At 37.6% G+C, this 15,580-nt stretch overlaps 1 protein-coding gene across 1 annotated transcript in view; it reads right to left on the reverse strand.

Annotated features, from left to right (window-relative positions):
• The window catches only part of BBS9 (Bardet-Biedl syndrome 9), a 501,118-nt gene that overhangs the window by 53,102 nt on the left and 432,436 nt on the right, over nt 1-15,580 (reverse strand). The window contains exon 19 of the mRNA XM_012638756.1: nt 11,737-11,959. Coding sequence (XP_012494210.1) covers nt 11,737-11,959 — 223 coding nt within the window. The remainder of the gene's footprint in view (nt 1-11,736; nt 11,960-15,580) is intronic.

The following is a 15,580-nucleotide window of genomic DNA, read 5'->3' on the forward strand; positions in this document are numbered from 1 at the left end:
TTTATAAATTTACGCTGAAAGCAGAGAAACTTATTCACCTTATTATTGAAGATGGAATTCCTCAGAGAGATAGTATGTATCAGGAACAGAATTTGAAGGGAAGTAAACAGGAAGTACGTTTATTACAAGCTTGAGGTGAACCAGTAAAACTTTACTATGGAAGATAGATTTACTTAGGTAGCAAAAGTTGGGGGAAAGAGTCAAGGGGAAGAAAACCAAGAAAAAAATCTGTTATGTGTTTGTGGTAAATCAGTAGAAATCCCTTCATAATTTTGTTTTTATAGCCAGAAACTACTGGAATAAATATCAACTCTTTCATCCTCATATTTGAAGACAAAACAATCCCAAATGTCAGTAGAATATTTGAGAAAAGTTATTTTTGATATGATACAAAGCCTCAGAGATAAATATCTTCCTGAGGGATATTCCAGTGTTATTGAGATATTCTATCTTTTGGCCAAGCTATGCAATTTTTAAGGATATTGAAAATAACATAGAGTTAGGATTTCCATTGTAATATTTCACATGAGAGTAGTCCAAAGAAAAGACAGCTCACACTTATAGCTGAATGAGGATAAAAATGGGCATTTTACAGATTTGTCCATATGACATGATTAAAGAAATAGGGATAGTGATGTTCTTTAAAAGTTATTTAATTTACCCCCTACTGTCAGGCAGGTTTTTCCCAAATTATCTTAGACTATTGAGTATCCACATTAGTATAAACATCTGCAGGGAAGGAAATTACTCAAACTCCCCTGGTATTCTATTCCTGTATTAACAACCCTACTTCCAAGAAGCTGGTCTTTGGTCATCATGTTGTAATTAGTTACCAGCCGGCATGTCTATCAACAAGTATTTGCTAAGTACACACAGGGAAAATGTTATTCTATTAGGTCTTTGACAGTAGACCTTCCCCCTACAGTTGCTCCTAATTGCTACTCTTGTCAAATCCAACTCTAATCCTAGATTCAAATATTCTTCCACTAGCCTTCCATTCATCTCATTATGGACGTCCTATTACATTGGATAAGAGTGAGCACACTGAATGCTTCCTTTACTTATACAATATAATTTGGTTTTCAAAACAATTTTGAAACAATAAGTTATTTCAGAGAGGTGAGAAAATTATGAAAATTCCACAGTGGTGATTGCAAATCAATTTTAATTTGATTTAATTTTAACCTCACCATTCACCCCTTCTTGCTGTCTCACAAATTGTAATAAAACTTTCCTTCTCTAAAGCCTATGTGCCTAGACTTCATTGAACTTTCCTTTTTTTTTTTTTTTAAATCTCCATATCTCCCCAACCTATCTCTAGGTTCTCACTTTTTCTCTTTCAAATGCTAACGACTTTATTCAGTCAACCTATATTCTAGATTATTCTTTCTGCCTCCCCAATGCTTCCCATTTAACATGAATATTGGATTTTAGCGTTCTCATCTTGCCATACCACCTGACCTTCAAATATCTCTAAATATCTTTTAAGAGAAGAAAAATAAATAAATAAAAACCCTGACAATAGCCTACTTTTTCTTCCATATGCCTTCCTACATTATTTCTTCCAGTTACAGACAGATTCTTCCTGACCTTCTGCTGTTCTTGATAGTACTGATACCACCTCTTAAAATTCACTGCTCCCTATAGAGTCCTCTTCTTGTCCCCATCTATAGCTCTGCAGCTAACGTCACCACTAGGGGAAGCTGGTGAAGGATATATGGGATTCTATGTACTATTTTTATATTTTTCTGTAAGTCTATAATTATTTCAAAATAAAGAATTTTAAAAATATATGGTAGGCATCAAGTGTGTGTGTGCGCGCATGTGTGTGTCTGTGCATGTGGCATAAGTGGAGTGCTGAGATCACAAAGAATATAATACAATCTTCAAAACCTTCTACCTGGGTATGAAGGATGGAATGAAAGTATTAAGTGACGGTGCCCTATGGTAAGTACTATAATAGCTGTATGCCCAGGGCACCAGGGAGCACAGAGGAAACAGTGACTAGTAGTGCCAGGAGGACCATGGAATGCTTTGTGGACCATCATCTCAGCTGAGTCTTCAGAAATAAGTGGTAATTTTAACACCAGGCCAAGACTGCCTCTCCAGGCTAAGAAAACGCTTTAAAAGCATAGAAACTTTAAAAACATGATGTATTTGGAGAATGCTGAATAGTTCATCATCAGTAAAGGGGCTAAAGAAAGAAACTGTAGGAGATATGGCTAGAAGGATAATGTAGGTCTAGTTAGTGAAGAACCTTGTATTCCATGTTTAGGAATTTCAATTTAATATGGTAGATAACAGAAAACTATAAAATCTATTAAAGCAGGGAAGTAACAACCAGGTCCATATTTTTTCAAAGAACCTCATACTCATGGAAAAGTATATATTCATCAAACTGTACATAGATTTAGCTACAAGAATATTCACTGAATAGTGGTATATCATACCAACATCAGAAAGTCTATATAATATTAATATATCTGACAAAAGGGGACTGGTTAAGTGTGTAGCTATTAAAATAACATATACTACTTAATAATGAAATAACATAATTAAAGTTTTAAAAGTAGATTACAAAGCAGTAGGGTCAGTATGATCCAATTTTCATAAAACAGAAGTACACATATGCAAAGAAAAAACTAGAAGGATATGGATACAAACATACATATATGTAAACACATATAGAAATTTATATATGGTTGAATTTATATCGATTTCAGGGTAGTTAGATTATTGGTGATTTTAAATTTTCTTCTTTTTGTTCATCTGAATTTTCTAAAGTGTTACAAATATGTTTTATTTTATACTAAAAAATGAGCTGTTTTTAAACAACTTTATTGAGATGTAATTCACATATCATATAACTTACCCTTTTAAAATACACATTCAACAAGTTTATTGTTAATATGTTCACATCACCATGATCTAATTTCAGAACACTTTTCTCACCCAAAAGGAAACTCCATCTCCATTAGCTATCACTGTTCATCCTCCACCCCTAGCCAACCACTACTATACTTTGTCTCTTTGAATTTGTCTATTCTGGACATTTTATATGAATGGAATTATACAGTGTGTGTTCTTTTGTGACTGGATGCTTTCATTTAGCATAATGTTTTCAAAGTTCACCCATGTTGTAGCACACATCAGTACTTCAGTTCTTTTAATTATTAAAGAATATTCCATTGTATGGATATACTACATCTATTTATTCATTCATCAGTTGATGGATATTTGGATTATTTCTACTTTTTGGCTATACTACTGCTATAAACAGTCATGAGTGGCTCTTTCTTTATGATAGCACTAAAAATAAAGGAGGAATCTTAACACAAGGAGATTATTGGTGGGTCATCTCAATAGTCTGAATGAGATAAGGGTGTTAGGTAACAGCATGTAGACAGTGAAAAAAGATATATTTGGGAGGTACCACCATTGGGTCCTGGTAACTGACTGAACGTGGGGAATAAGGGAAACAGAGAGTCAAGGTTGCTTCTGAGTCCCCTAACATCATCCACTGAGATGGGACGCACAGAATTACATGAATCTGCTCGGACACGTGGAATTGGAGGGGCCGTGGGTGGAGACACGGGGAGCTTGTAAGAGAAGCAACAGAAAAGTACAAACCTAGAAGTACATGGAATTCAGGTGGCAGTTGGATGAAACTGTCCAGGGGAGCATGAAGATGGAACACCAATAGTCAAGAGACTGAAAAAGGAACAAGCCACAAAGCAGACTAGAAAAGACAGGCCTGAGGGGGATAGGAACAGTTTCCGGTATTAAAAGGCAAGAAATCATAATGTTCTAAGAAGGAAATGGTCTCATTGTAAAATGCTGCAAAGTAGTAAAGTGGATTGTAGGCAAAGTATTCACCAGATTTAGCAATTATGAAGTCACTTTGACAAGGTGAAACATTACTCAGAGAACACTAACTTGAATGATTTGGCTTATGCTCATGATGAGACACAGAGATGGGAAGGAGACAGAATCCATGAACCAGCTGCACGCAGTTCTGCCAAATCTTGCAAAGGACTTGGGTTAGTTTATCAGAACTGAAATACAAACAAGCCCCATAAACACACGGTCATCGCCCTTTAATAACTTACTTCCTTTTGAGAAAAAAGTCAATTTTCTTGATTTATGAAATTGGCCCTTGTTGTTTCCTTACCACTATTTCCAATACAATTACATAGTTGTTTTCCTGTTGGTAGTTTCTATCACGGTGCCATTTTACAAAAGTTATATACATTGTTTGTAGGAAATCTACACAAAATATGGAAGAGAAAGAGTAAGAAGAGACCCAGATACCACCCGTAACTCTACCACCCAGGGATAATTACCATTAATACACACCTTGGTTTATAACCTTCTGGACCAGATTTTGAGAAGTATATTACCAAAGCTCAGTCTTCTCTTTTCTGCCTTTTCTGACTTACTTTGAAAGGCCTATCCTGCTTCCATAGCTATGTATCCATCTTTATTTTCTTTCTGTGATTTTGTGATTTTTTTTTTTCAATGTCTTATTTGTCTGGAATGCATTGTGGCATATGGGATGTGCTAGGGAATCTGCTTCTTTTCTCCAAATGGTTGGCCAGTTTCCAACACTATTTTTTAACCTAATTCATTTTGTCCTCTCTCCATTGCTTTGAATTGCCACACCAGCACATGTGGTCACAGTTAAGGTTAGCACTCTCTAAGTTCTTACATATATAATTGGGGGAAGAGGACAGACCCTCCTACTTAAGGAAGTTTTAATTATCCCAGTTGCTCTAATCACAGAAAAGCAAAAGCATAACACAAAGATATTCACTCAAAAACTAATTACCACTTATAAAATTAGTCTCTACTCAGATATCCTTCTGCATTTAACACTAGATCAATCCCTGCCTGCTATCAACATTTTATTGGTTAATCCCTCACTGATTGCTGGAAATTGTTGCAAACCCAGCATAAATTGGCTGCAGAGGAAAACTACAAATCTTGCAAATTATGCTAGATTTAATGTAGTTAAAGTGTTATTGGAGAATTGTTCCTGTCACATGCAAGGCCAGTGACCAGTGAAAATATCTGGCAATCAGTCCAGTTGTCAAAGAAGAGAAGAAAATTGACAAGAACAATGACATAATATATGTTTCTGAAGAAAATGACTCGCATATCAAAGGATTAAGAAACCCCCTAGGAAAACAGATGATGCCTTAGAGTATTTTTTCCTAAAAAGGACCCTCTTTGTTAAGGTGCTTGTAAGGCCAAATTTGAGGGTATAACATGATGACAAAAAAATAACTAAAAATAAAAAACCTCATTCAATTCTTTGATTGTTGCCTCTAAGAATTAGCACATACTTGTAAGCATAACCTAGATTTTGGCAAATATAAAATAAACTTACTGTTAATTTTAATTTTACTTACTTTTCAAACAAATCTTTTGTTCTCCCAATATCTACAAAGAAATGCTGGTACCAGTTTCAGGTAGTCTTTTTTTTAATAGATTTGGTGAGTCCAAGTACAGATTTGTTACATGTATATACTGTGTAATGGTGAAATCTGGGCTTTTAGTGTACCCATCACCCAAATAGTGTACATGGTACCCAATAGATAGTTTTTTATCCCTCACCCCCCTTCCACCCATCCACCTTTTGAAATCTCTAATGTCTATTATTCCACTCTGTATGTACATGTGTACCCCCTATTTAGCTCCCACTTATAAGAGGGAAGATGTGGTATTTGACTTTGTGCTTCTGAGTTATTTCACTTAGGGTAATGCCATTGTGGCAAAGGACATGATTGCATTCGTTTTTATGGCTGAGTAGTATTCCATGGTGTGTGGTGTGTGTATGTATACTCCCCATTTTCCTTATCTAATCATTTGTTGATAGACACACAAGGCTGATTCCATGACTTTGCTATTGTGGGTAGTGCTGTCATAAACATAAGAATACAGGTGTCTTTTTTATATAATGATGTTTTCCTTTAGGTAGGTACCCTGTAGTGGGACTGCTGGATCTTCAATGGTAAACTTACTTTCAGCTCTTTAAGAAATTGCCATACTGTTTTCCATAGAGGTTGTACTAATTTACATTCGCACCAATAGTGTATAAGTGCTCCCTTTTGTCTGCATCCTTGCCAACACCTGATTTCATTTTTTATTTTTTTTTTTACTTTTTAATAACAGCCATGCCGATTGGTGTAAGATGGTATACCACTGTAGTTTTACTTTGCATTTTCTGACAATTAGTGATGTTGTGCATTTCTTTGATGTTCGTTGGCCATTTGTATATCTTCTTTTGAAAAATATTTGTTCATGTCCTTCACCCACTTTTTGATGGAGTTGTTTTTTTCTTGCTGAGTTGTTTGAGTTTCTTGTAGATTCTAGACATTAGTCCTTTGTCAGATGCATAGTTTCTAAATATTTTCTCCTATTCTGTAAGTTGTCTATTTATTCTTTTGATTATTTCTTTTGCTGTGCAGAGCCTTTTAGTTTAAGTCCCATTTGTCTATTTTTGGTTTTGTTCTGTTTGTTTTCGAGGTCTTAGTCATAAATTCCTTGCTTAGGCCAATGTCCAGAAGAGTTTTTCCTGGGTTTTCTTCTAGGATTTTTATAGTTTCAGGTCTTATATTTAAGTCAGGTAGTCTTTTTATGATATTAATTAGCCTCAAACCTTCACTACATTAATCAATCCTGAACTTTCCAATTTGGTGCAAGCTGTCTTTTTTAGTTGCAACATTATCATTCATTGTTACTTCATAATGAATAATCTGAAAAGGCAAATTTTACATTCTTTTTAAAAATTTCCTATCTTATAATCTTATAATTTTATTCTTCTAATTGAATTCTAGAATCCTTTTGTCAAGTTCTCCCAAGTCCCTCTGAGACTTTACACTAGTATCTGTTATTATTAATAGAAAGTTCACATTTAGTGAGAATTTGCTATGTGTCAGGCACTTGCTAAGCATTTTCCATGTACTACTATATTTAATTTGGCCAAAAACTCTATAGTAAAGTACTATTATTATTCCTATTTATGGTTGAGAAAACGAAGAAGTAGACAGGCTATGAAACTTGTTCTATATCATATAACTGGTAAAGGGCCAACCTAACTGGAATCCATGTACTTCAGATGTCAAAGTCCACTTCACAATAGTATTTTCCCAATTTGGAACTCACTCTATTTTTTTTTTTAAAGTAAAGACAAAGTGTTGTATTCTCTCTGGGAAAAACAGGCTAAGAAGCTATTTAGGAATTTTTCCTGAGGGTTTTCCTATACTGAATTCATCAATTAATAAATTTCCATAATGAAAATTCAAACTTAAAAAAATTCAAAGTATAAAAGAAACAGTTAAATTATATTGGCAATATGAAAGTAAACACCAGATGTCTTATCAAGCATCTAAGTGAGACCTCAGAGAATCAAATTTAAATTCTGTTGAAATGGTCATTTTGAAGTAGCCTCAGAATAACATCAAACCTTTCAGGCAAAAAAGTTATTAACTCAAGTTTAAAATACTAAAAAGTGGGAGTTTAAAATATACCTCCCAAAAGGACAGAATAGATACCTTAATTCAGACTTAAACTGTGTATTCAGATTTATACTCTGTATTTTCTGCTATCCACTTAACATGTAAAGATACACAAAATACTAATTCCTGGGGCGGGATCCATACAACATCTCAAAATAATAAATAATTTGATCTACATCTGTGAAAAGGCTCAGCTTATTTATCAAACATTTTTTGCTTCCTTCCTATCCCCCCACCCCCTGCTTCTTTTTGGCCCAGAAACCTGGCAGTGCCAAATAAAATACAGCTGAAGCTATGGCCCATTATGACTTCTGACTCATTTGATCACATTAAGAGAATATTCACTTGAGGCACTTGATCAGCCTGGATAGTCTTCCAGCCCTTTCTCCTTCCTACCCTTCTCTGCCTGCCCTTATGTAGAGCATACACCATTTGCTCTCCAAGCTTCCATCTGATGGGCTGTCACTTACCTATATCACTTCTTAGTGGGCAAATCATCACTTAGATGAAGTTAAGTTTAAAGAAGCCACAAGAGGTGATAAAAGCTCCCGTGTTCATGAGGTTAAACTGATTAGTCTCCAAATATCATGAGTTAGGCCCACCTATGTATGCATTAAGTTTTGATATGTGCTTGAGAGATTCAAATCTTCGCTGTAACTAGGGCTATTGAAATATTGTCCTGGAAACTGAGGTTATAAAAGGAAGCCTCCAGCAAACTAAGGCAAGCCTTTCAATCTCAGCACCTGCATGGACAAAGCTGACAACATGCATGTATGTGAAGTCCAGCTAGATCACTAAATCATTCACATTAAGATTTTTAAAAAACACTACCCTGATGGCCTTCTGTGACTCCTGCTCTAAAACTAGAATGCATACAGGAGAGATTAGAAAATAAACATTTAATGAAAGTAGATTCCTTAGAAGCCATATTCCCCAGCAGAACTATGTGAACACCAGAGATGCAGAAGAGAGAAATATACGTTTCATGGTTCTGCAATAAAAAAAATTCACTCAGAAAAGGTTAAGGGAAAACCTGGTAAAGTTGATAAAGACAAGCAGGAGAAATGTGAGGCAAAGAAGTTCATAAAGTAATTTCCAGTGGGAAAGATTTTCAAACTCTGGACACCAAGGAGGATGTTACCATCATGGCCTTCACTAGAGAAAAGAAAGGGCACATCCAAGGTGCTGGGCTCATAAAATCATGAGGCTAGAAAAGACCAACGTTTTTTTATTCTGAAATGTTTATACATCTGCAATTTAATAGGGAACATGGCAAAATTACATACACTCTGCCTTTTCATACAACCACTTAGTCACTTCACCTTCCTAGGCCTTCGTTACCTAAGCTGATGGAGGTGAACCAGATGATTTCTAAGTTCTCATCCAGATCTTAAAAAATGATCATGTCTGTGAAAAATGTTTATATGATTTATGTGTTTAGTAATCTACTCCCTTCTAATATGACACTTTACCTTCACATATTCTGATACAACTATCATAGCTAAACCAACATTGTAAATTGCACAATACAGGCTTAAAGCAGAAACAATTCCTCACAATTATTTCTTATTATCTCACGATAATGGTATCACAACACCTATGGAGATAATGAAAATTAAGCACAAAACAAATATAAGATACATCTTTAATATATTTCTCATAGAAAAGAAAAGAGACTGCATGAAACCATTCTGTCCTTTTCCTCTCATACTGCTAGACCAATTTAAGTGAAAAAAGGCCAGATCAAGAATAGCTTACACAGGAGGAGGCTCTGGCTGGAAATGTATTTGTACCACTGTGGTCTGTGTGGTCTAGAAGGAAGCACAGTGGCCTGGGAGATTTGGATTCTAGATCTAAGCCTTCCAGTAACCATGTAACTCCAGGCAAAGATATTTCACTTTTCCTGCCTCCATTTTCTATTTGTAAAAGAGCAGTAATTCCACATGTCTCTTCTACCTCAAAAATATGCTAAGTACAGAGACAAAGTGTATGAAAATTTTGAGTTCTAGGGAAGAAAAATATTATAGGCAATAATGAAGCTCACTAATGACACAGAGCACCGATTTAACAACTTTTTTAAAAACTCACTATCGTGATTAAATCAAGACAAATGGGAGGGAGAGCCACTCAACCACAAAGTCACAAAGGTGTCATCAGCAAGTGAAAGCAAGGCATCATGACTGTGACAGTGACACACAACCCACAGCCTCAACCTCTCCATTGAAACAAACGCAGCCAGACCTGGCAAAAGAGGCACAAACCTGGCTCACAGCCTCCTGGGCTGGGAACAAACCCATTTTCCATCTTTCTTCTTTTCTTCATTTCTTTTTCTCTTCCTTCTTCCCTTCCTTTTTCCTCTGCCTTTTCCTTCCACACATTCAAAATTTTTTCATTCAGGGCTTAAATGTTCCATATTCCAGCTGCTTATAGATCTAGTTATTTAAATGAAAATGACTAAGACGGGCATTTGGAGGTCACTAGACAGGGGTGCTCAGACAGGGACAAAGGAAGAGAACCCAGGGATGCTGCAGCCTGAACTGACAGGTAACCAGCCAATCAGGTGGGCCCATCCCATCCCTCTTTACCTTTTCTTTTTTATGTGCTTGTCTTTTTCCCTCTAGTCTCCTTGTTTTTCCTGTGGACAGGCAGGAGGGTGGGGGGTGAGGGAAGCCATATATTGAATGCTGATTATAACGACTATTTTTCATTTACTATCTCATTAAGCCTAACTATTTCTCAGGAAAATAATCCTGTAACAGCGGACAGAAGATGGACAAGTGGAGACCAAAGGACCAGTGAGAAGGATGTTACAAGAGCAAGATGAAGAGGGCCTAAAATAAAGGCAAACAATGTCAAAACCATTTCTCTGTGGAAAGGCCAAATATTCTAAAAGGCCAAATAAGAAATATTGTTTTGAAATAAAAGTTGGGTTCTATCTGTGCGTAGTTAAGGTAAAAATACTTCAAATCATAGAATATAGAATCCATGACTCCAAACCAGCTATTTTCCTGCCCCCAAATTTAGAGGCTGAATCACACATATATCCATAACAATTGTAATAACTATAGCTTGAATTTTTTGACAGTATCTCTGTTCCAAGCATTGCGCTGGGTGCTTTACAAACATATAAGGCCCCAGCAACAAGGCAAGCATTATTATGCTCATTTTCTGAAGAAAGAAACTAAGACTCTGGAAAGTTAAGTAATATGCCCAGGGTGATATTAGTAGTAAGGGATAGAGGCAGCATCCATGCATTGGTCTGTCTGCCTCCAGAGTCTGTGCTTATTAGATTATGCTATGCTATGCTGTCTCCGTGTTTATCTTTTTACAATTTCACTTGCATTTCTTTTTACTTCTAGGAATGCTGATTGAGGGGGAAAAGGAAGCAACAGCAAGAGTGTCAGCATGGGAATGGGGGGGGGACAAAAGGCATGTGAGAAGAAGAGAAAACCACACACACCGCTTCCCATACCATGGTCCTTGCTTTAGGAGGAAATAGATGCTACAGCTGCTGCATTTAATAAATTCATTTACATTGTGCTCCTTGGCGCTGCCATAGAGAGGCTAGGAAGAGGGAAACAGGATTTGGGAACTGCTGCCCCTGAGAGACCCCAGGGAAGCATGACTGACGGCACAGGAAGGGCAGACCTGGATGCCCGTGACCTTCACAGACTGCCCACGTAGGTACGAGCTCAGTCTCTCTCCACCTTGGCCACAGGTGCCTTGGCCCTGAGGCCTGCTCATGTCTCTTGATCCAAGTTGTTCCCTTTGTTTCTTCCTCCTTATTCCAATGACCACAATCTAAGCAAACAGCAGAAGGGTCTGGACTCATCTGGATTAAATTAGCTGCTTGTGTCATGCTATTTACATTTATGAAATACAGTATCGCGAGATCACATTTAGTAAAACTTTTCCTTAAAAATAGTTTTATCCTCTAATCCACTTTTTATTGGTTAGAAGCAAAACAAAATGGGTCATATATTTAAAAGCAGAGGGAAGAAAAAAGACATACCACTCCAGAAATGTCTAGTAAGCAAATACTCCAAGAATATTTATCCAAGTAGTTACCCTAGGATATCTGAGGGGAAACGTGAAAGCAATTTTCTTGGCTATCATCACTTTAATATGAAATTTAAACCCCAAATACAACCACAGGCACATTCCTTTAATTTGGGAAAAGTGCATAGTGTTTGGGGAGCACGGACGGAACTCTTACCTGGCATGACCATGGTCTGTGGGGCTGCCGCGTCAGTACTTAAGCAGAGACGGCCACCTTTGGCTAATCTATCGCACAGCAAGGTGATATGCTTCTTCAGTCGGCTGGTGTCTTTGGGTATGTTCAGTTGGCTGCTGAAGTTCAAAGCCTGCTCCTTCGAACTCTTCGACAAGCAAGTCTTCAACAGGTGGGAAATGGCAGCATCCACAGTTTCTTCCCAGCCCTGGATGCAAAAGCCAATTTTGAATTGATGCAAAGATGACAATGAGATAAGAGGACACTTTACTCATACAGGTGATTGAGTGTTTCTGTTCAAGTGCTGGGGATTCGTGAAGAGTGTGGTGCCTGGAATATTCCAGAGTAGACTGGTTTTGAATTCTATTGAAGAATAGTCCAAGCCCCTTATATTGGAGGAAAGAAATCTAAGACTCAGAGAGATGGTGCCTTTGGGAGCCCTGAATGCTAGTATCACTCCATCCTCAAATTTATCATTTGAGCCACCTTTCAAATATGCAAATCAGATGAGGTTACTCCCAAGCTTCAACTCCTAAATCCAAATGCTTAGTTTAGCATTTAAGGCATTTTCTGCTCCAGCTCCTGCTCCATTATATTCTCTTCCCATCTACCTTGCACCCACACTCTCTCCCTAAGCCCTCTGCACATGGTTGGCTCTTGCGCTGCAATGCCCTTTACCCGGCCAACCTCTACTTATGACTCAGCTCAGGCACTGCCATCCAAGGATTGATTTGTGGGCCCTCCTTAAAGCTCTGAGACCTCATGCACCCAGATCCATCACAGCACTCCTTCCCCTGTGCCGTGGTTGCTGGTTTCCCCACGAGAGCGCCTGGAGTTTTCCATACCCCTGCACTGTGCTTGGTATAAAAAGGGTGGTCAAGAAACATGTTTGCCGGGCAGAGAGATGGTGAGATATAGAACCAGGATCTTAGCACTGAGAGGGCTTTGCAGATCTTTAAGTCCAGTCTTGTGGGATTTTCCCAGGATCTTTTATACAGCAGCAACTATCTACCTAGGCATGGCTGTCTTCAAGATCCAAAATTACCACTTTTGGAGGCTGTTCACTCCTTTCAAGGATATGTGTAACCAGCAAAAAGCTATTTCTGCACTGAGCCAAAATCTGCCCCACTGGCCCTTATTCTGCCCTCCAGAGCCATGCAGAATAAATCTAACCTCTCTTCTACATGACAGCCCTTTATATCTATGAAGACAGCAATTCTGTACCCTCTCCTCCAGAATAAACATCCCAGTTCCTCCAGCTCTTCCTTATATAAACACAGTTTCAAGTTTTCTCTCCATCCTGACCACTCTTTGAATGAGCTCCAATTTTAAACACTTAAAAATTTATACAGCTAAGTAGAGAACCCCAAATTGACCCCAAGACACTGGGCTGGGGCTGGGAGTACAGGTAGGACACAGCCCTCTTTCCCTTTTTCTGGAAATTCTACCTGCCAACCTGGCCTCGAGTTGCCTCTGCTCCCTTGACAGCTGCACCACACTCCTGATTCACGATGTGCGCACAGACGCCTAAGCCCAGGCCTTTTCCATACTTGCTACATTTCTCCCTTCTAGGCTTATGCAGTTGGTTCTTTAGACCAAAGTGAGGACTCTCCATGTAACCACTAGAGAACTTTCCACTGATTGCCATGATGGGTTAATCAGGATTTTTTACTCTATTGACCCATTATATTATATACTCTATTGCTGCTAGGCAAATTAGGAAATAAATAAATAATTCTAAAATGAACTTGAAATCCTTTCAAGAGACCTCAAAGACTGTAAAAACAGCTTCCTACTCCAAACCACTAAAGAATAATAAACCACTGGTTACTAAAAAGACATCTCTCTACTGCTACCAAAATCTAACCTAGACAAATATCTAGAATTAACTTTGTATTTAGATAATAATGGGAAGAGGTAAATTAAGACAAAATAGTAACCCAGACATAATTAGAGAGAACATATTTTCAATTGAAGCCACTGACAAAGATCTCTGGAGTATAAAAAGGAAAGATCCTTTGAATATAATTTGGCATTTGTAAGCTCTGTGCTCATTTCAGCATTAAAACAGTTCCTACTTTCTTATAGACTATTCATCTAAGCAATCTATTATACTTGTAAATAGATTATAGTAGCATATTAGATAATTTAAGTAGATACAGCATTTAGTTAATGCAGAAGTACTACAGAATTTCTTTTCCTACTTGCTAACTTGCAGATCAATAAAAAATCATGTGATGTTTAGGTATTTGGCATAGATATTTCTTTAATATAATGAAGCATGATACCAATACCTCAGAAAGATTGCTACTGAAATACAAAGTTATTATTTAGAGGGCCTGAATTGCCACATAAATTGAAATACAATAATAAAAAAGAATGTTTATGAGATAAAAGAAAAGCCTTTGAAATGGGAGTTTTGTTAAATAAAAATCCAATGTGATAATTCACTGCTCAAACATGTAGCATACTTATCTAGTGAAAAGTGAAACAAAACTATATGGAATCTAGACTCTCAAATGTGAGAAGTACCTTAAAGATAAACTATTTTAACCACCCTTTTGATGTTTAAGTCTATGGCCTTTATTCACAGCCCTTAAATTGGTAAGTCTACCGTTCCGTTTTAATGTCTATACCTAACCTTTATCCTTTAAACATGAATATCAATCATACTCATATTTTGTCTCATATTGTGAGAGTAAAAGAAAATCTTAATTTGGAAAAAATAGCACTAAAAAATGTCTGGAAGGGAATTAGGCATGTGCTCCTCAGTGAGAACTGATTTTTGTAATAGTTCTCAGATCCAGTTTAAAGTCCCGGTTGATCTATGCATGGCTTTTAGAAAACAACATGAAGTATGAAGCAGAAGGAAGGGAGAAAGAGAGGAAGAGAAGGAGGAAGGGAAGGAGGGAGGAAGTTAGTTAAATGTACATGTTACTCTATTTTACTATCTTCACAACCCTTGTCAGTATTGGAAGGTAACTTATTCATTGGGTCTGAGGTGGGTTTTTGTATTTACTTTTTCTAGTCTAGTATCGATAATTGCGTTTTCTTTGTTCCCAAGGCCTTGAGTCTACCCACTGTGGTAACTTCAATTTTGTCTAAGTCCTCTACCAGAGCCCTTCCTGGGAGCCTGCTTAAAGTGTCACTCCTTGATACACTGGCTGCTTGCTCCTGCCAGATCCCCTCTAAGGAACCGACTCAGTTGCTTGGCCCTGTTGCCTGCTGCCTGACTTCCCCAATGCCAAGTTGCCTGGTGTGTGCATCCCCATCATGGCTTCCCAGTTCTCTCCTTCCACATTTTGTCTGCGGGTGTAGAGGCTCCTACACTCTAGTCCTGGATGCCTTCATGTGCCAGTGGGATGCCCAGGTATGCCCTGCTGAGGTGAGCCAGCTCTTTAAATTCAAGGCCCTGGCCTTGCCGTGTCTGTTTCTCCTGAATGAAGTCATTTGAGCTATGCTTCTTGTTAACCAGAGGCCAGACGGCTGTGGCTGAGTTTCTGATTACTCTGCTTTACCCACCCTGCTAGTCTCCACTGGTCACTAGGCCTAACTATCAGCACCAAGCAAGTGGCTTATCAGAAACAGTAAGAAGCAGAAGGTTTGACCAAGTTTGCAAAGTTAATTCCCTAACGTATCAACCAAAGCAACCAAAGAAAAAGAATAAACTAAAAGAGTATTCCCATGCCACCTGTGAATGAGATTAAACGAGATTTTACTGCATAATAAAAAAGCACAATGATTTGTGCCAGTTTGGTTCGGTAAAACTTTTAGAAGAGTCTACAAACGCTTTCAGCACTTTCATAGACTACTGAAACTGACATCTGGG

The sequence above is a fragment of the Propithecus coquereli genome, unplaced genomic scaffold, assembly GCF_000956105.1.
Source record: "Propithecus coquereli isolate 6110/MARCELLA unplaced genomic scaffold, Pcoq_1.0 Scaffold134, whole genome shotgun sequence".
Classification (NCBI taxonomy): domain Eukaryota; kingdom Metazoa; phylum Chordata; class Mammalia; order Primates; family Indriidae; genus Propithecus; species Propithecus coquereli.